This window comes from Scyliorhinus canicula, chromosome 10 (genome assembly GCF_902713615.1).
Source record: "Scyliorhinus canicula chromosome 10, sScyCan1.1, whole genome shotgun sequence".
Taxonomy (NCBI): Eukaryota; Metazoa; Chordata; class Chondrichthyes; order Carcharhiniformes; family Scyliorhinidae; genus Scyliorhinus; species Scyliorhinus canicula.
Window position 1 is genome coordinate 106990329 of NC_052155.1, and position 21191 is coordinate 107011519.

The following is a 21191-nucleotide window of genomic DNA, read 5'->3' on the forward strand; positions in this document are numbered from 1 at the left end:
TCAATGAAGACGATCAGTCTGCGACGGCAAAAGGACCCCTCTTTAATAGTGGAAACATTAACCATCTCAAGAATGCACACCAGGAATATACATCTTTTGTCCAAACAAAGGTGGAGTCATGTCATGTGAGCCCCCCCCCCCCCCCCCCCCCCCCCATCCCCACCACACACTCAGTAAGCTGCTAGAATCTGTAAAATTGCCTTGTGGAGCTGTTAAAAAAGAAAAGGTAGAATGCCATTTTCCATTCAGCAGATAAAGCGGGAAAAGCGGTCTGTCCAGGTCTTCGTTTGGACACAAGGCTCCCCGTCTACACTGTTTTCTACCAGAGATTCTGAACCTATGTACCAGTGCCTACAAGACTAAATGATCTATATGTGCCTATCATGGATGTTATCTCTACTGGAAAAGGGGATTAATCCAGCATCCACCTATAGTCTGCTGACTCCGTGAAAGAATACACCACTTGATTCTGAACTCTGGACTCGCGATCTGACCCCGGGGGGGTGCCCCCACGGTGGCCTGGCCCGCCGATTGGCGGGCTGGCCTGTGCCGTGGGGGCACTCTTTTTCTTCCGCCTCGGCCTCCACCATGGCGCAGGCGGAAGAGACCCCCTCCACCGCGCATGCGCCGGGGTGACATCAGCAGCCGCTGACGCTCCTGCGCATGCGTGGACTCACGCTGACCGGCGAAAGCCTTTCGGCCAGCTGTGGTGCCGGTCGGCAGGGCGCCAAAGTCCGTTCGCGTCAGTCGGCTGGGCGCCAACCACTCTGGCGCGGGCCTAGCCCCTAAAGGTGCGGAGAATTCCGCACTTTGGGGAGGCCCGACGGCGGAGTGGTTCTCGCCACTCCGGTACGCCGGGACCCCCTGCCCCGCCAGGTCGGGGAGAATCCCGGCCCTTATCTCTCTGTGCTCTTTGCCCTATACTTCTTCTCCTTGTCCCTACTTTACTATTTAATGTCCCAGGGCTGTGTAATAAAATAATTAAGGAACTGTTTGTTTTTATGTGAATCCAGAAAATAACAGACTTGTAAAACAGGCTTGTGTGATGAATGCTGATTTTCTGTAGTTCAAAGAAAAACTGGAGCTGTTTCTGGCTCGAGTGGGAAGTAGATATTCTGTAATATAATTCAGGACCTATCTGAACGCTTGGATTAATTTTGATCACCTAATCTGAGAATAATTTTCCATTTTATTTTCCATAACTGGCTTGGGTTTATTTTGGTTGTTTTCATATCTCGCAGGAGTAGTGCATTGTGACGCACTAAACAGCACAACTATAACAGATGGGTTAGGTTAACTAGTGTTTCTTTTTCCATCTGTCATTTTCATATGTGGCACAACAAAATTGACAATCAGTTTTAAAAGCCATGCCTCTCCAAACTGAGCATGTTTTGAAATAGTTGTTTGGATATTTTGTTATAAATGAATCACAATTCAAAGCAGCTTAAATAGTTCTTATAGATTGAACGCAGAGCTTGCAATATTAAATGAAGTCGTTTCTCTTGAATTGCAAGAGTTGCATAAGTGCAACCAATATAATAGAAGAAAAGTACATGGTGTTACTATCTTTGAAAGCATGTTTTGGGGTGCAAAAATGAAATATCAGGTTTTCCTCTGAGGGACCAACACATATGTGGTGAAGAAAGAAAAATGTAGTTAAAACAGTTGGAAACATTCTTGGACAATATGCACGTGAAACATTTTAATTTATTGCACCTTCAGTATATGCTCATAACTCATGCTAACAGCAAGCTGGTACTTATAGAATGTACCACTTTTGTTTAATAAGCATTCAAGAAAAGAACTCCAGGTACTGTACAAGTCACTTATAGTACTGTACAATATATACTATATAATACACAGGTGTTACATTATAGAGGAATTCATTTCAGATATTTAGTACAGCAACCACAAATATAAACAAACCAAATTTGCTGAACAATTGCCAGTGTTGTCCTGCTATCATAAATGTGAGTACATTTCTTATATCTATTATCAATTGTTTTCATTTTCTTTAAACAGGGACATTTTCTCCACTAAAAATAAAGCATATATACAGTACACCATCCATACATACTCAGGGAGAGTTACAACATGTTCTAGTAACTGGATGGCAAACACAGCAAAATAAAATCCAGCTCTGTGGGATATTTAACTTTAGGCCAGCTTTGCACTCCCAATTTATCTACATTTTCATATTTTGTTTTTCAGTTATATCACTCTCTACAGATGCTCCATCCAATAATACTTTGCATGAGTTCTGCTATCGCATTTAAAAGGACAATAAAGTTGAAAATCCCATGGAAAGATGCAAATGAATTTTAATGTACATGCTTAAATGGAGTTGCCTTGTAATCCTCACAAATTACCTAAAAACAAATTCAAAAGCAAATGAATCATTAATGTAGTTTAAGGCCCAAATTGCCAGCATACAGCTCATTTCTAAGAGTCTTGAAAAACTCACCACTCCTGTGAAATTTATTTTTTTAAATCAATATCTTTGTCCAAAAGCACATTCATTTTTGCATGCTAAGAATGTAAATATTTATGAAATGTGTAAAGTATACAGCAAGTCTCTAAGCATCTTTAAAAATGATTCAATAGCCATAATGATCACTATAAATTAAATGAAATCTGCCTATTAAAAAAGCAAAATTAAGTTAATATTAAGATTAACAGACAACAATACTGGCTATTCCAAGCACAGTCTAAATGAAAAGCAGAAACACTTAACATTCTGTTTTCATGGAAGGGAAATCATTGAGGTTTATTTCCAGAGCATATTTTAAACATTTTGTGTAATAGTGGATTTCTGAATCTCTTCTTTTAAAAAATAAGTAAGGCAGTCTTATTCTTCGGAAGTTGTACTGATTAAGTTTTTTTCATTATGATTTCACATACCAAGAGTAAAAACTACCTAATCATACAGTGGCAATATCAGAGTTTGCATTTCAAAAATCAGAAAATATTTGGTAGTTCGTCTCTTTCCCACCACAATTTAGTCTTGTTAAAATTGTTTATTACACACTGTTCCTGTAAAATAATTTGCTACAGTTAATAATCACGCTGCTTGACTGCAATAATAAATACGACCATTACCAGTGACTGTAGACGCTACAGAATGGCATCTTTAATAGTGGAGAAAGACATGTTTTTCTCAGAATTTGCAATCATACCAAGAAGAATATAGAGCGCGATGTATTTGATACAGCTTGGTGTTTTGAGTGAGGATAAAGGAACTCAAATTGTAATTTATTTTTAAAAAAGCATTGTAGTGCTTATTTTTCTTTTATTTGCACCATAGCTAAATACGTGATGATAATATTAAGCTCAAGTAAACGGGTGAAGTAAGATATGAGCATTACTGAGGAAAAGTGTGAATTCAGCAACATGAAAATAAATGTCTAGTGAATTTGGTAAATTCCAATTCTTTTCAGTTGCTTTAACAGTGGATATTGTTTTGTCATATTTATTTTCCTTTACAGAGATCTCCAGTCTGATAGCCTGGAGACTCATATTGCTGGCCGACATCTGTAATGGAAAATAAATACAAAACCAACATTTCAGAAGTTGTGTTTTTAAAAAAAATTATATTTCATCTTTCTTCCTTTTACTTAACTCAAAGCTAAATCAATTTTGGGGAGTGCTTCAGGGAACAGCATCAAATGTTTTTGGATCAAAGAAAGTGATTGGGGTGGAACTCTGAAAAATGCTGAACCAAGTTCTTAGTTCTCTCCCATCAAATATTATCTTTTAGTGCAAATTATTCCCCCGCACCCACCGCCAAGATAGTTACTGAACTTTAGGACTCCCCTTCCCTCTCCCATTCTAATATATCATACACTAGTCAAAAACTAAAGATCTTTACATTAGTAGAGAATTTTCTAAATACTGAATTTGAACCTATGTTCAAGCAAAGAGGATTTGCAAGTATGAAACTGGTCAGTTTCAAAGCAACTGGTATCCCATCTCTGCTGAAGCACTCAGGCAAAACTATTTTCATACAACGGAAATAAACAGTGCAGCAATCAAATATTCTTAACTGCAGGTCATTTTGTCATTACCAATTGGATTACTCCTGCACTAAGATCATAGTTTAGTTTGTCACAAAATAAATCAACCTTTAAGTGAATCTCATCTGTCAAGAATATTTCTGTGGTAAGGCAATTGATACCTTTATTTTTCATCTTGGCTAATCAAGTTAGATGACTTCAATTATTTCAGCAAAATGCAAAACCAAAAATGTGGAAAACCTTTATTATGCCAGGCCCCAGTCCCTGTCCAGGCATTAAAAGCCAGGACAGTGGGATGGCTGTGTGGATCTTTCTAAAGAGCACTATATTTATTTTAATGGATGTACACTAAATATGACCTTATTCAACTTCACATTCCAGTATTTTGCTTCTAGCACAAACATCACCATTAACTAATATTGCTTAAATCAAATTTTGAATGCATCAAGAAAATGTATCCTTATGAGACTCATCTTGCTTTACCAAAGAACTCTCACTGAGAGCTACATCTCATTCAATGTTAAGCTAATAATTATGGTTCTGTGAACTAATATGGGCAGAAGCTGTCATGTGGATCACCAAGAAAACTCTTGCTGTCATGCAATGCATAGGGGGACTGATGCTGTCTTTTGAACACGATGAGCTCCTTTCGTGGCATGGCTCTTGTACAAAGCCCAGCTCTGCCTGCAAGGGGGAGAAAAGTTAGACAAATAGTTAAATTAAATTTTGGTCATGCAAATTCATTGTCGCCCTAGATATTTACAATACATTGTCTTCTAACCAGAGGCACAGGATGGGGGAAACAAAATGGTTTCACAGGACTGAATATTACCAGTAATGCTGCTTTCAGATCATCCAATGTGCAAATTTGGTGTGGAATTATTTGTTTTGCTCTCTTCAGCTACTCCATCATTTCCCTTCTCCAATCCAGTGGGCAACTGTACAGGGCAATGAATTATAGGGCACAACTATCTAGTTTCAACAATCAAGCTTTCTGCACAAAGCTTTCCAGCAAGCATTATTTCTTGTATTTTGACACATTATGTTTAGCAAAATTTTCAATGTAAGAATTAGATATGGTCGATTTAACAAAGCAATTGCATTTCAAAAATAACGAATGGACTGTTACAAGCCTGTAATAGGGACTGAACAGAGGTAAGCTTGAAGTGGAGATTTGTTTTAAATATTTAGCTTGAATTTCTTCGGAGTGGCAATCAGTGTCAGATTGTCACACTGTGCTCAGTTTCTTACCTGATTTTTGTTTCCCCAGCCTGTCTCGCCCGACTTTTCCACTCAGGCCGGGAACGATTCAGGTAGTGCAGTGTGTTCTCGGTGCCTGTGGTCAAAGTCCATCAGAATCAAGGTGAAAGAGGCCACACCCCCTTTTTGCAGCACTAGCTGCCATAAACCAGGTAAGTTTAAAAGTCCAGTGCAATTTAAGGTTCTTGACAGGTCCGGAAGACGGTAAGTATCTAAGGTATAAGGATAGGAGTTTGGAGAGGGTGGGGGAACATGGGACTGAAAGTTGAAAGAAACCATGGGTGGGGGAGGGAGTGTCGGAGGTCAGGGGGTGTCAGATGTCGGGCCACAGGTGGAGTGGACAGACCTTTTTGGGTGGGGGGGGGTTTGATTGGAGGTCGGCAGGGGAGGTCCTTTGGAGTGGCGGGATAGTTGGGGAATGGGCAGAGTCCCCTGGGGGTGAGGAGTGTCCCATAGGGGGTCCGTGTGGGCCTGTACAATCGTTAGAAGAGGTTTTCATTCTTCTAACTTCTTCTGGATAACTATTGGTGTAACCCAGTCAGAACCATCCAGAGTTTGCGATTTAAACTGTATTTTCAGATGGTTCCCAGGGCAGGTCAATTGCCCAAAGGAAGTTTGCACTTCTGCGCAATTGCTGTGTAAACCTTACCTGGGAACTCCTGAAGGGGATTCCTCAGCGCAACATTGGGGTACTCCAAATACACGCTGAGAAGCTCAAAACTTACGGCCCATAATGTGAACAACAACCACAACTATTTGTTACATCTTTAACATTCTCCCTGCCATTTTAAAAATGAATTTACTGACATACACCCTCTGCCTATTACAGGAATTCCGATTTAAATTTTTATCTTCTGTTAACCCCGGCAATGTATCCTTAGTTGCTAACCAGTACTTCTAAGTAGTATTGCATAATATGATAGTAAATCTAGGGGATGAAAGTAAAAAAAATACTGTTCTGCCCCAGAGATATAGTTCTCGTAGCTAACTGGTAAAATGTGTTTTATTTAACATGTGGTTACCTCTTTGACAAAGTTACAATAATTTTTGTGGACTTCCAGATGAAAAAAATACAGGTTGAAGTGTGCTTACAACGGCACTAAAGAACATAAGAAATACAAGCAGGAGGCTATTTGGCCCCTTGAGCCTTTCTGCTGTTCAATAAGATCATGGCGAATCTGATTGTGGCATCAACTCCACTTTACTGCCTGTCCACCATAATTCTCGACTCCCTTGTAGATCAAAAGTCTAATTCAATCGTAATATATTCAGTGTCCCAACCCTCACTGTGCCATGCGGTAGAGAATTCCAAAGATTAATGACCCTTTGAGAGAAGAAATTTCTTCTCACCAGCAACTTAATTGGAGACTCCTTATTATGAAACGGTGTCCCTTTGCTTTAGATACCTCATGAGGGAAAATATCCTCTCAACATCTACCCTGTCAAGGTCCATCAGAATCCTGTTTCAATAAGGTGACCTCTCAATTCTTCTGAACTCCAATTAGTAAAGGACAACCCTGATCAACCTTTTCTCACAAAATAATCCCTTCATCCCAGTGATCAACTTAACAAACCTTCTCTCAACTGTCTCCAATACAAGGATATATCCCTTCTTGAAGGTGACCAAAACTGTACACAGTACTTTATCTGTGGTTACAACAATGCTGTGCAGTTCTAGCAAGACTTCCCTACTTTTTTTAAAAACTTCATTTAATAAAATAAAACCCACACTCCATTTGCCTTCCTAATTACTTGTACCCAAATACTGCCATTTTCTGATTTTTTTAATGAATCCTCCTGCACTACGGCATTTTTTCGTCTCTCTCGAACATTCTGCTTTTCTATTATTCCTACCAAAGTGAACAATCTCACATTTTCCCACAATATACTCCATCTTTTGTGGTTTTCCTAGTCACTGGGACCTATCCAGAGCCTATGGAACTTTACAACCAATGTATCCCCGATCTCTGCATCCACTTATTTTAAGAGCCTAGACCGCAGCCATCAGGTTCAGGGACTAGTTATCCATTAGTTTCCCGAGTACTTTCCCTCGAATGATAGTGATTGTTTAAGTTCCACCCCTCCTTTTGCCCCTTGATTTTTTGTTATTCTTGGGATCCTTCTGTGTCTTCTATCATGGCGTCAGGTACAAATTACTTGTTCAAAGTCTGCAATTGCCTTGTTTCCCATTATTAATTCCCGTCTCAGACCAACATTTACTTTAGCTGTTCTCATCCTTTGTATACATTTGTTGAAGCTCTTATTGTCTGTTTTTATATTTTTGATGGTTTATTCTCATTTTAATTTCTCCTCTTTTTTTTTAAGTCATCCTTTCCTCGTTCCTATTTTTTCCTATCTCTGGTCTGCTACTAATCTTTACAGCATTGTATGCTTTTTCTTTCAATTAAATACTAAATTGGTTCACAAGATATAATAAATCATCTCAAGAGGCTTAGAAACGTCTTCCGGTGGCGGCCATGGAGGAGTAGGTCGCACATTTGATAGCTCCCGCCTGTGACGGACTTTTGGACTTTTTTTCCCCGGATTTTATTGGATAAATCAGTGAAGAGTGAGACAGTGAGGAGAAATCCCCCTCCAGTGTATGGAGAATTGGACCAGAAATAGCTGTGTGAGAAGACAAAGTTCACCAAGGAAGATGCGAGCAGAGCTGGCAACGCGGGAAAGCATGGCAGAGAAGCAGGGTCGCGGGGAGACGGCGCAGCGGTCGACGGAGCAGCTGGTGCAGGTTTTTGAAGATTGCTTCGCCAAGCTTAAGAAGGACACGCTGGACCCGATTAAGGCTTCGACTGATCAGGTGGTGCAGCATCAAGAAACCCACGGACGTGCGATCCAGGAGGTGGCGAGAAAGGTGTCCAAGCACGAGGAATACCTAGCCGTGCTGGAGACCAAGGTGCAGATGATGAATGACCACCAGAAAAGAATGCAGGAGAAGCTGGAGGACCTGGAGAACAGGTCCAGGAGGCAGAATCTGAGAATCGTCGGCCTCCCTGATGGCAGTGAGAGATCGGATGAGAGGGCCTATGTGATGGACATGCTGGAGAAGTTGATGGGGGCTGAGGCGTTCCCATGGCCTCTAGAAGTGGATAGAGTGCACAGAGGACTTGCGAAGAAGCCCCGAGTGAAGGAGCTGCCGAGGGCAATGGCGGTACGTTTGCACCGATTCCTGCACAAGGAACACGTTCTGCGGTGGGCCAAGAAAGAACGGAGCAGCAAGTGGGAGAATTGCGAGCTGCGCATTTATCAAGACCTCGTCGCGGATTTGGCCAAAAGATGAGCTGGGTTTAATCGGGCAAAAACGGCCCTCTTTAAGAAGGGGGTGAAGTTCGAGATGTTGTAGCCAGCCCGTCTGTGGGTTACCTATGAAGAACGGGATTTTTACTTCGAAATACCAGACGATGTATTGGCTTTCATCAAGGAAAAAAGACTGGATGTGAACTAAAGGCACGGAATCCTTGGAGGGTATTGTAGTGGTGATTTGTTGAAAATCACTTTTGTGCTGGTTTGAATAAGTAATGCTATGTGCAATAAGGGGCTGTTCTGATGGCGAAAGTTAACTTTGTCTTACTGGGAGCTGGTTGGAGGGGGATTGGTTTCTGTGGTTGTTTTTTCTGTGGCTCTTTTTCCACTGTTTTTTCTGATGTTTGTTAACGGGGGAAATGTGATGCTTTTAATATGTTTGTCCAAGTGGGGGGAGAGACAATGGGGAGACAGACTGTTTGGTGCCATGGATGGGAGCTATCAAGTCAGCTTGGTCAGCTGACTCACGGAAGCAGAGTGGGGGGGGGGGGGGGGGCAAGCAGGTGATAAGCTGGAGCTTGATATGGGGGTGTTGGGTTTCTAGTGCTGTTACCGGGGGAGGGGGGAGGGCTGCTTTGCTGACAAGGGAGGAGCTGTTACTAGGGGACAAATGGGAGGTCGGGGATGGCGAATGCCTGAGGGGGGGCTCGAGGAGGCCGGGGGCGCGAGCTGGAGGCTGGCCTAAAAAAGGTGATGGCTAGTTGGCGTGGGGGGGGGGGGGGGGGGGGCACCTGACCAGGCTGATTACATGGAACGTTAGAGGGTTGAATGGGCCGGTCAAGAGGGCTCACATGTTTGCACATTTGAGGGGGCTGAAGACGGACGTGGCAGTGTTACAAGAGACACACTTAAAGGCTACAGACCAGTCTAGATTGAGAAAGGGGTGGGTTGGCCAAGTATTCCACTCAGGGCTGGACTCAAAGACCAGGGGGATAGCGATCTTCATCAATAAATGAGTGGCATTCTCGGCAGGGAGAATCGTGTCAGACACGGGGGGTAGGTACATAATAGTGAGTGGGAGGCTGGACGGGGTGAGGGTGGTACTCATGAACGTTTATGCTCCGAATTGGGACGATGTGGAATTTATGAGGCGGGTGTTAGGTAAGATCCCAGACTTGGAGTCACATAACTTGATCATGGGGGGAGATTTTAACACAGTCATTGATCTGGAATTGGACCGGTCAAAATCCAGGACAGGGAGGGTGCCAGCTGCGGCAAAGGAACTGGAGGTTTATGGAACAGGTGGGGGGAGTAGACCCATGGAGGTTTGCACGGCCAAGGACGAAGGAGTTTCCTTTTTTCTCCCACGTCCACAAGGTTTACTCTCGCATCAACTTTTTTGTTCTGAGCAGGGCTCTAATACCGGGGTTGGTAGATACGGAGTACTCGGCAATCGCAGTGTCGGATCATGCCCCACATTGGGTGGATCTATGGGTTAGTCTGGAGAGAGGTCATCGCCCGCTTTGGAGGCTGGGTGTCGGTTGGTAGCGGACGAAGCGATCTGTGGGCGGGTGAACAAGTCCATCTAAAACTACCTGGAAACAAATGATACGGGGGAGGTCTCTGCAGCGACGGTCTGGGAAGCTTTGAAGGCAGTGGTCAGACATTAATTAATCGTGATACGGGCCCACAGAGAAAAGGCGGAACGGGCTGAGAGGGATAGGTTAGTTGAGGAGATACTCCAGGTGGACAGGAGATACTCGGAGGCTCCAGACTACTGAGGGAGCGGCGGAGGTTACAGGCGAAGTTTGGGCTGTTGACTGCAGGGAATGCAGTGGAACAGCTGAGGAAGGCTAGGGGAGCGATTTATGAGTATGGGGAAAAGGCTGGCAGAATGTTCGCGCACCAGCTCAGAAAAAGGGAGGCGGCCAGGGAGACAGGTAAAGTAAAAAGTAGAGGTGGGAATACGGTCCTGGGCCCAGTGGGGGTGAATGAGGTGTTTAAGGACTTTTACAGAAAATTATATGAGTTGGAACCCCCCAACTGCGGTGGAGGGGATGAGGCAGTTTTTGGGTCAGTTGAGGTTCCTGAGAGCGGATGAGGATCTGGTGGAAGGGCTGGGAGCCCCAATTGAAATTGAGGAAATAATTGAGGGGCTGGAGGGCATGCAGTCGGGCAAGGCCCCGGGGCCGGATGGCTACCCGGTGGAATTCTATACGACGTTTTCAGAGATATTGAGCCCACTGTTGGTGAGGACATTTAACGAAGCAAGAGAGAAGGGAGTCCTCCTCCCAACAATGTCGCAGGCCTCTATTTCATTGATCCTGAAACGGGATAAGGATCCGGAGCAATGCGGGTCAGATATGCCAATTTCTCTACTGAACGTGGATGCCAAACTGCTGGCTAAGACACTGGCCACAAGGATAGAGAACTGTGTCCCGGGGGTGATAGGGGAAGACCAGACGGGATTTGTAAAGTGTAGGCAACTCAAGGCCAATGTTCGAAGGCTTTTAAATGTTTTTATGATGCCCTCAGAAGGAGGGGAGGTGGAGGTGGTGTCAGCGATGGATGCGGAGAAGGCTTTTCATCGGATGGAGTGGGATTACCTGTGGGAGGCGCTGGGAAGGTTTGGGTTTAGTGAGGGCTTCATTGATTGGGTGTGGTTGCTCTATCAGGCACCAGTAGCGAGTGTGTGTACAAACCGGCTGAGGTCGGGGTATTTTAAACTACACCGAGGGACGAGGCATGGGTGTCCCCTCTCTCCACTACTGTTTGCTCTGGCCATAGAGCCATTGGCCATGGCATTAAGAACCTCCAGGAACTGGAAAGGGCTGGTTTGGGGGTGGGTGGAGCACTGGGTCTCGCTTTACGCAGATGACCTGCTCTTGTATATTTCAGACCCATTGGAGGGGGTGGGGGAAGGGATGCGGATCCTCGGGGAATTTGGTAATTTTTCGGGGTATAAATTGAACATGGGGAAAAGCGAGATGTTCGTGATCCAGGCAAGACGGCAGGAGAAAAGACTAGGAGAGCTGCCGTTGAGAATGGTAGGAAGGAGCTTTCTGTATCTGGGAATCCAGATGGCCTGGGAATGGGAGGCACTGCACAAGTTAAACCTATCCCAGCTTGTGGAACAAATGAAAGATGACTTTAAGAGATGGGACATGCTCCCGCTATCACTGGCGGGAGAGTACAAACTGTGAAAATGATGGTCCTCCCCAGATTTCTGTTTGTCTTTCAGTGCCTCTCCATCTTCATCCCAAGGGCCTTTTTCAAGCGAGTGAATAAGGTTATTTCGGGCTTTGTGTGGGCGGGTAAAACCCCGTGAGTGAAGAAAGTGTTGCTAGAGCACAGTTGGGAGAAGGGTGAGTTGGCCCTGCCGAACTTCTGCAATTGCTACTGGGCGGCTAATATAGCCATGATTAGGAAGTGGGTAGTGGGGGAGGGGTCATTGTGGGAGCGGATGGAGGCGCCGTCATGCAAAGACACAAGTTTGGGAGCACTGATAACGGCACCTCTTCCGTTCTCGCCGGCCCGATACTCCACAAGTCCGGTGGTGAAGGCGGCGGCTCTGAGAATCTGGGGGCAGTGGAGGAGGTGTAAGAGAGTGGAGGGAGCATCGGTTTGGATTCCGATTTATAATAATCATCGGTTTGTACCGGGTAGGCTGGATGGGGGTTCCAGAGATGGGAAAGGGCAGGAATTAGATTTATGGGGGATCTTTTTATAGAAGGGAGATTCCCCAGCTTGAAAGCCTTGGAGGATAAATTTGAATTGTCAGCAGGAAATGAGTTTAGGTATCTGCAGGTACGTACGAGACTTCTTGAGAAGGCAGGTTCCGGCCTTCCCGCTGCTGCCACCACGGGGGATACAGGACAGAATAGTCTCCAGTACCTGGGTGGGAGAGGGGAAGGTATCAGATATTTACCAGGAACTTTTGGAATCAGAGGAAACACCGGTGGAGGAGCGTAAAGGCAAGTGGGAAGGTGAGCTTGGAGGAGAGATAGAGGCGGGTCTGTGGGGGGATGCCCTAAGCAGGGCTAATACATCCTCATCATGTGCCAGGCTTCACCTGATACAATTCAAGGTAGTCGACCGGGCACACATGACGGTGGCCCGGATGAGCAAGTTTTTTGGGGTAGAGGATAGGTGTGCGAGGTGTGCGGGAAGTCCAGCAAATCATGTCCACATGTTTTGGGCATGCCCAAAGCTTACAAGGGGTTTGGCTGGATTTCGCTAAGGCAATGTCCACGATACTCAAAACACGGGTGATGCCGAGTCCGGAGGTGGCGATCTTTGGAGTGTCAGAAGAGCCGGGCATTCAGGGGGCGAAAGAGGCCGACGTCTTGGCCTTTGCCTTCCTGGTAGCCCAGAGACGGATCTTGTTAATGTGGAGGGACTCAAAGCCCCCGAGTGTAGAGACCTGGGTTAGTTACATGGCTGGGTTTCTCAGTCTCGAGAAAATAAAGTTTGCCTTAAGAGGGTCAATGGTTGGGTTCACCCGGAGGTGGCAGCCATTCGTCGACTTTCTCGGGGAGAATTAAAACGTCAGCAGAAGCAGAATTCCAAAGGGCGGGGGGGGGGGGGAGAAAGAGGGCCGGATTGTTGTTTTATGGTTGGGGTGTGTGAAGATTGTGATAGGGGTGGAAATGTTTATTGTACCATGTTTATGTTGCTGTTATTGTTATTTTATAAAAACTTGCAAATACCCTAATAAAAATATTTTTTAAAAAAGAGGCTTAGAAACACCATCCAAATACAGAAATATATTTCCCTCTTTTTTTTTTAGATTTAGAATATCCAATTCATTTTTTCCAATTAAGGGGCAATTTAACATGGCCAATCCACCTAACTTGCACATCTTTGGGTTGTGGGGGTGAAACCCACGCAGACACAGGGAGAATGTGGAAACTCCTCACAGACAGTGACCCAGGGCCGGGATTCGAACCCGGGTCCTCAGCGCCGTAGGCAGCAATGCTAACCACTGTGCCACCGTGCCGCACATATTTCCCTCTTTGTACAGCAATCCTGACTTTTACATAAACACATTAAATTAGTGTTGAAGACATAGACAAATTATGCCCTATTTTAAATGGATTGTTATTCCCCTTCATTTGGGGGAAATCACAGTTGGTGGCTTCCGAAAACCTTTATTTGATATGTGTATTTGAAGGAATGTAGTAATCAGTATTGTAATAACAAACATATTTGCATTGCTCTAGCCCCAACCCCCAAAATTCTACATTTGCATGTATTCCCGATCTACAGAACCTGTCTTCTGTTACAACATTTTTGTGCCAAACTTTTGCTATTATTAAACTCATGAACAATCTTACCTCCCCTGCACTGAATCAACTTTTCCAATTACAAATTGTATTTATTCCATATTTATAAGGGAAATTGTCCAGGTGTACTTGCAATTACACCCTCCCACCACTGACAAATTGTTGGACGCCAAATTTCCATCTCCTAGCTTCTCAACCTGTAACGCAGTAAAACTCCTGGTTCCAAACAATTCTAATTTACTACTTCCCAAATAGCCTTAAATTTTGCTCATAATTCTAAAATAGAAGTATTATCCAAAACTAAGGATGAACACAAGGTTAAAATGGCAACTGAATTACAACTGTGCGCCCTCGTCCAAATGTTGCTCACTTTCTCACCTGCTTCACCTGAAGACTACATTAAGCATTGATTCCCTGTGTGCAATGTGATGGGCGATTGATCTATAATTTCCAAAATAGCCAGATACATTTTATCAGTATTTTTAAATTACATTTTCCTACATGCCTCTTCTTTAGTTTACAGAATTTTTTTTTTTTAATTTTTTTTTTTAAAAAGGACACAGATTTCTTAATAGTTGTTCCAAAAATTGTGAGTTATTCAGTTCATTTCTTTTCCCTTTCCCCCAGTGAAATACTTCTGCAGTTGTGAAGAACTTATAATGTCTTGGGTACTTATTTCAGACTCACCAAGCTTCATAGTATCCATTTCTACATGAAGTCAAGAATGATCCATTGGTTCAATTGTCCCCTCTATTTCCTGACTATCCATTTCTTCAAGGTCTTCATTCAAAAGGTTTCCATTCTGTGCCTTGCTGGATGGTATGGATGGATGGGATAACAGTTCCACACCAACAGATGTTGTTTCCATACTCAAATTCTCATTGTCACCTGCTTGTGGAGTGATTGATGGTGTCTCCAGTGCATCAGTATGAAGGCTTTCAGTTCTCATTATTAATTGAACCGAGGAAGTCGTAGAATGTACTTTTGATTCAGGGACTTCATTAGGTACTGATTGTTCTGCATTTTGATCCTTCAAGTGTTTATCCATGGAGGCTTGAATGGAAGATACCATCTCCTGCAACTTTTTACGTTGTGCTTCAATTAAATTGGGGTCAAGTTGCCTACCATCTCTCATTGTTACAAAGCCAGGTGCCATTCGTATTAGCTGACTATCCCCACTGCTGGACTTGGGTGGGGAAGCCCCATGTTTGGGACTAGACCTGCCAATACCGTAACTAAGATCTGCTCCTGAAGAACTACCAGTGCTTTGTTTCCTGGGCACTTGCATTTCCCTGCTATGCCTCTGCTCCAGCTGTGGGCTACTTGAAGCAGTTCCGAGGGAATGGCCTTTTCCTTGGAAAGCTGTAACATTTGGCATTTGTTCAGATTTTTTTCGCACCACTCCTCCACTGCCAAGTTTCATCCCTCCGTGCGAGGAAGGACTTCCTTCCCTACTTCTTGACCCTCCTTCAGACCGTAACTGACTCAAGGCCTCTTTGATCAGATTGTCAATGTCAGGACCAATGGGGATGTGCCCTGCTGGATCAATGCACAGCTCCAGCCTATCGTCTGTTCCATTATACACAAATGTCTTACCAGGAAGATGGGGGAGAGTGAAGTGCTTGCCATCTGCCAAACCTGTGTAAACAAATGAATACAAAAAACAACATTTTGGAATCAATTCATTGATATTAGTTTGTTTTTAAATTCTATGATATTAAAACCAAAAATGCTGGAAATACTCAAGAGTCTGGCAGCATCCGAGGAGAAACACAGTTTATCTTTCTAATTTTTTCCAGTTCTGATGGAAGGTCATTCACTTAAAATGTTAAAGGTTTTAACCAGGTGAAAGATGGGGGAGGGTAGGAAAAACAACAGAAGTGAACATTTCTAATGAACAGAGATTAAATGGCAAAATGGTTGGTGGCACAATACCAAAGAGAAAAGTAACGGGAAAAGTAAACAAATAAAAGTGTCCAGAGGAGGTGGGAATGACAAAATGATGAACAGCTACCATCCAAATGCAAAAACATGAGAAAGAAAAAAATCTAAATCTGCAAAGAATGGGTTACAGTCTAAAATGGTTGAACTCAATGTTGAGCCTGGAAGGCTGTAAAGTGCCTGATTGAAAAATGAGTGGAGTTGAACGAGAAGTTGTTCAAGTTTACACCGAGCTTCATTGGAAGACTGAGAACACAAAAATCATAAGAATAGGAGAAGAATTAGGCCATTCAGTCCATCCAGTGTGCTCTGCCATTCGATCTTGTCTGATATGTTCCTCATCCTCATTCTCCTACCCTCTCACCATAACCCCGATTCCCTTATTTATCAAGATGACCAGATTGTGCTTGAGGTGCTGTTCCTAAAGACTAGACCAGCAGTTGGAAGTGTGACGACAACGAGGAAAATGTAAATGACAGGCAACTGGACTGAATGGAGGTGTTCAGCAAATCAGTCACTCAACGGGCGGCACGGTGGCACAGTGGTTAGCACTGTTGCCTCACAGTGCCAGCGACCCAAGTTAAAAAAAATTTTATTTAAATTTTTTTTTAAGAGTACCCAATTATTTTATCCAATTCAGGGGCAATTTAGCGTGGCCAATCCACCTATCCTGCCCATCATTTGGGTTGTGGGGATGAAACCCACGCAGACACGGGGAGAATGTGCGAACTCCACACGGCCAGTGACCAGGGCCGGGATTTGAACCTGGGTCCGCCGTGCCGCGAGGCAGCAATGCTAGCCACTGGGCCACCGTATTGCCCTCCAGAGTTTAATTCTGGCCTTGGGTGACTGTGTGGAGTTTGCACATTCTCCCCTTGTCTGCGTGAGTTTCCTCTGGGTGCTCCGGTTTCGTCACACAGTCCAAAGATGTGCAGGATAGGTGGAGTGGCCATGCTAAATTGCCCCTTAGTGTCCAGGGATGTGTAGGTTAGGTTAAGGGGTTATTGGGATAGGGCAGGTAAGTGGATTTGAGTGGAGAGCTCTTTCAGAGGGTCAGTGCAAACTCGATGGGCCAAAAGGTCTCCGTCTGCACTGTAGGGATTCTTTGATTCTATAAATAGGCATTTGGTCTTCCCAATATATAGTAGTAAATACAGTACTGTATACTAAACTGAAATAAGTCACATGAAGGCTGTTACACCAGAAATTGATGTTTGGGGCCTGAGACAGTGAGGAGAGAAGGAATAAAAGGGTAAATGATGTACTTCGTGTTATTGTATGGAAAGGTGTTGTGGAAAAGATGTAATTGAGAAGTGGACCAGGGTGTCATGGAAGGAACAGTCCCTTTTGAATGTTGAAATGGGAGGGGAAGATGTACTTTGCGGTGGTATCATAATGGAACTGGCAGAAATGGCAGAGGACGATCAATTGAATAAGGAGGATAGTGGGGTGGAAGGTTGAGGCAAGTGGAATCCTATCCTGGTTCTGTGAAGGATGAGAGTGGCAAGAGCAGAAGTGTGGGATAAATTTGGCTGAGGGCCCTATCAATCATAGTGGGCAGAAATTCTTGGTTGAGGAAAAAGGAAGATATATCAAAAGCATTGGTATGGAAGGTTGCATCATCAGAACAGGTGCAACGCAAATGCAGGAACTCGGAAAATGGAATGAAGCCCTTGCAGGAAGTGGGTGTGAGGAACTATAGTTGAGATATCTGAGCGAATTAGTGAATTTCAATTGAAAGCCCAACCCCAGAAATGAAGACTGAAAATTGAGGAAGAGAAGGGAAGAGTCGGAAATGGACCATGTTAAGGCGAGGGAAGAGAGAAGATTAGAAACAAAGTTGATGACATTTGCCAGTTCAGGGTGAGAGCAGGAAAGTGCAACAATAGTCATCAATATACCAGAAAAAGAGGTGAAGGGAGATAATAGGACTAGAAAAAGGAATGTTCCATATATCCCACAAAAAGGCAAACAGTACAGGTACCAATGGCAACACCTTTTATTTTGTGGAAGTGAGTGAAGTTGAAGGAAAAGTTCAATCTGGCAGCTTGGGGGGGGTGATGCTGGACAGAGACTGGTTAGGGTCAAATTCAAGGAAGAAACAGAGAACCCTCAGACTTTCCTTGTGGGGGACAGAAGTGTAGAAGAGTTGGTTGCCACGGTGGACAGGGCCAGGATATTGGAAACTGTTAAAAGTGACGGGGAGCATCGGAAGAGTCATGAATGTAGCTGTGAAGAGACTAGACAAGGGAATTTTGATTTAATTCACATGTTTGTGACTTTCAATGGCAACTGTTCATCATTTTGCCATTCACACCTCTGCAGGACACATCTTTTGTTTCTTTACCGTATTTTGTCCCATTAACAATCCTTTTTAGGCCTTGCATGACCAATCCTTTTGTCATTTAATTGGCCGTGTCTTCTACCCTATCGCTGGTTTCCTATTTATTGTTTTTCTACCTCCCACATTTTACTTGCTTAAAACCTATTACATTTCTAACTTTCCCCAGTTCTGATGAAAGATAGTCAACCTGAAACATTAACTCTTCTTTCTCGCTCCAGAAATGCTGCCTGGAGACTATTTCTAGGATTTTGTTTTCATTTCTGATTTCCAACATCTGCATATTTTGCTTTTTAATATTTAGGATCTCCATTTCAAAAAATTCATTGCAGTGTAAGTAAAGAAAAAATGTAATTTTACTAGCAATGAATTTTCACTTGTGCGTTTCAATGTAGCATCTCTATAAGAATTCAAAATCCTTTTTTTTTGGAAAAAGGAAACACACATGAGAACACTTGTTACAACTGATAAAGTTAATAGATCTGCAATAGACTACAGGTTACTCGAACTAGAAACCTAATTTGCATTTAAATAGTAGTTCAGTCACTAAATTTAATTGGCATACCAATCAAATATTGCTGGAGACACCTTGGCACAGCTTTCCACTCTCTTAAGTCAAAGGGATTTGAATGTTTATGGTCCATAACTGAGTTAGAACATGTATCACCAAATCTGACTGTATTAAATAAAGTTCTACTGGACCTTTGTCTCCTCTACCAAAACTGTTCAATATTCCAGGATCATCCTGGAACATGAAGGTAACCTGCTGGCCTCCCTTCTCCAATACTAAATTGTCTAGTAAATTCCTCGCCTCATCTCCTTCACTCGGACCTCCAACTAGTGCAAGGAGCTTTTGAAAGATTGAGGCCATCCATCTTGTAACTTGCGGCTCCTGGTTTTTATCTATATACCTAGTGCCTTAGTGCCATTGCTATATATTCTGCTCAATAAACCTGTGCGGGTGTTTTTATCTTTGTGCGAGCTAATCAAATCACACTCTTCTGTTCACATCTCCTACCATTAAAGTATGTTGTCATGCAACTATCTAATTCCATTTAAACCAATTAACAGATTCTGAAAAGATTATTTGTCTTTACATTGTGCCTTTCACAAACTCAATGCCCCAAAGCACTTTACAGACAATTATTTTTTTTGAAAGGTAGACACTGTTGTAATTTCAGACTCTGCATCTCCAATAGTTTGTGGAAGTGAACTCCATATTCCAACCACACTCCGTAAAGAATATTTTTCGAACCAACCTGGGAAGAGTGTGATAAATTGTGCCAGTGCATTCTCAGTATTCTAAAATAACAAAAACTACAATCCCCATAAATGACGTATGGAAATACTGGGAAATTATAACTCCTCATCCCACATAAGAATTCAAATCCTTGCAGCAAAGCAGAACTCAAGCTCCAGTCCTGAAAGACAGAGTGTGGGGACAATTGTGAGGGAAGAAAGTGGAAGGAAAAGGGAGAGTGCAATCATGGTGAGAGAGAGCAAATGGTGAGTGGGGGCTTGGGGGAAGGTTTGTAATTAATATCCGCTATGAATGACCAGAATTTGTCAATTTCAACCATTTACAGAAATTACCCCAGAGACTTTGCATAAAAACTAACATAATCAGGTAAATATACAATAATTGTACTATTTCACATAGCTTCCAAAATATTACACTGAACTGCAAATAATTACTGTCCCCTCTCTTATGGCAGTAGAGCAAACAAATCATTTGTAAGAACAGCGTATCTCTGTCCGCTTCTCCCATTATGGAAGGTTTTCTGCCACACTTCTGGCAAAATTATGGCAGTGGAGTGGGAACAGCCCAAAGGAAATTCCCAGAAAATATTTTCTTTGGTTTGATGCTTTCTGGAATTACAAAGTGAAGTTAATAGCTCTTACTTAAAAATGAGTTGAAACATCCTCAAATTCATCAACCAGTTCGTATTCAAATCAATTTCAAAAACACACAAACGAAAAGATTTTTGTACATGAAGAAACATTTTATATTTGTAATAAGAAAATAAATAATATACTATTTGGAATGTTAAGATAATTAAAAGTTGGTTCAAGTATGTAATCCGTACCAACATAAGAAATAGGACCAGCATCAGCATTCAAAATGATCACTTCTGATCCTCTGCCTCAACTTCACTTTCCCGTCTACTCCCCTGAGAAACCAAAAATCTATCAATCCCAGTTTTGAATATACTGAAAGCTGAAGGTTCCGCAATTCTCTGGGATAGACAATTCCAAAGTTGCACAATACTGAATGAAGACATTTCTCCTCATCCCAACCCTAAATTATTTAGACCTTATTCTGAGGCTGTGCCAAGTGTTCTAAATTCCTCACTGAAGAGAAACAATCTTTCAGTGTCTGGCCTGTCAAGCCCCTTCAGAATCTTGCAATTTTCAATGAGCTCACTTCTTTCTTTAAAATCCAGAGAGCATAGGCTGTCTTTCGGGGTTTCATTGTCCTGTGCAAGTTTCCAACGGATGATGGAAAACATCCTTTGGAGCCTACCCAGGGTGGCCGTATACTTAGACGACGTGCACATCACCGGGGCCTCGGAAAAGGAACTCTTGGAGAACCTGCCCAAAGTCCTCAGTGCTTTGAATAGACGTTCTGGAGGACACCCATCTGGTATACTTAGTCGACAAAAGAAGGGGTTTTACCCGGTGGAAGACAAGGGGCGGGATTCTCCAATAATGGGGCTATGTCCACACGCCAGTGTCAAAACGCGGGCGTTTCACTCTGGACTTTAAGGAAAGTCCAGAGTGAAACGCCCGCGTTTTGACACTGGCGTGGGGACATAGCCCCATTATTCTCCAACCTGCAGGGGGCTTGCAGGGCCCCGGAGTGGTTCTCAAAGCTCTGGCTGCGGATATAGGGCCCTGCACTTCCGGTCGGGGGTCCGCGCATGCGCATGGCGGCTGCCTGTGGCGGCCGCCCCGTGCAACATGGCGGACTCAGACCGCAGACCATGATGAACGAAGTAGGTCCCCCCCCCCGCCACTGAGAGCGCACGTGCCCGCGGATCGGTGTCACCCGATTGCTTACCTGGCCATCCATGAGGCCCCCCTCCCGGTGAA

At 43.5% G+C, this 21191-nt stretch overlaps 1 protein-coding gene across 1 annotated transcript in view; it reads right to left on the minus strand.

Annotated features, from left to right (window-relative positions):
* Positions 1-1687: 1687 nt before the first annotated feature.
* Positions 1688-21191, minus strand: part of vcpip1 (valosin containing protein (p97)/p47 complex interacting protein 1) — an 80343-nt gene continuing 60839 nt past the window's right edge. The window contains exons 3-4 of the mRNA XM_038809511.1: positions 14504-15454; positions 1688-4697 (exon numbers count right to left, since the gene is read on the minus strand). Coding sequence (XP_038665439.1) covers positions 14535-15454 — 920 coding nt within the window. The 3' untranslated portion in view covers positions 1688-4697; positions 14504-14534. The remainder of the gene's footprint in view (positions 4698-14503; positions 15455-21191) is intronic.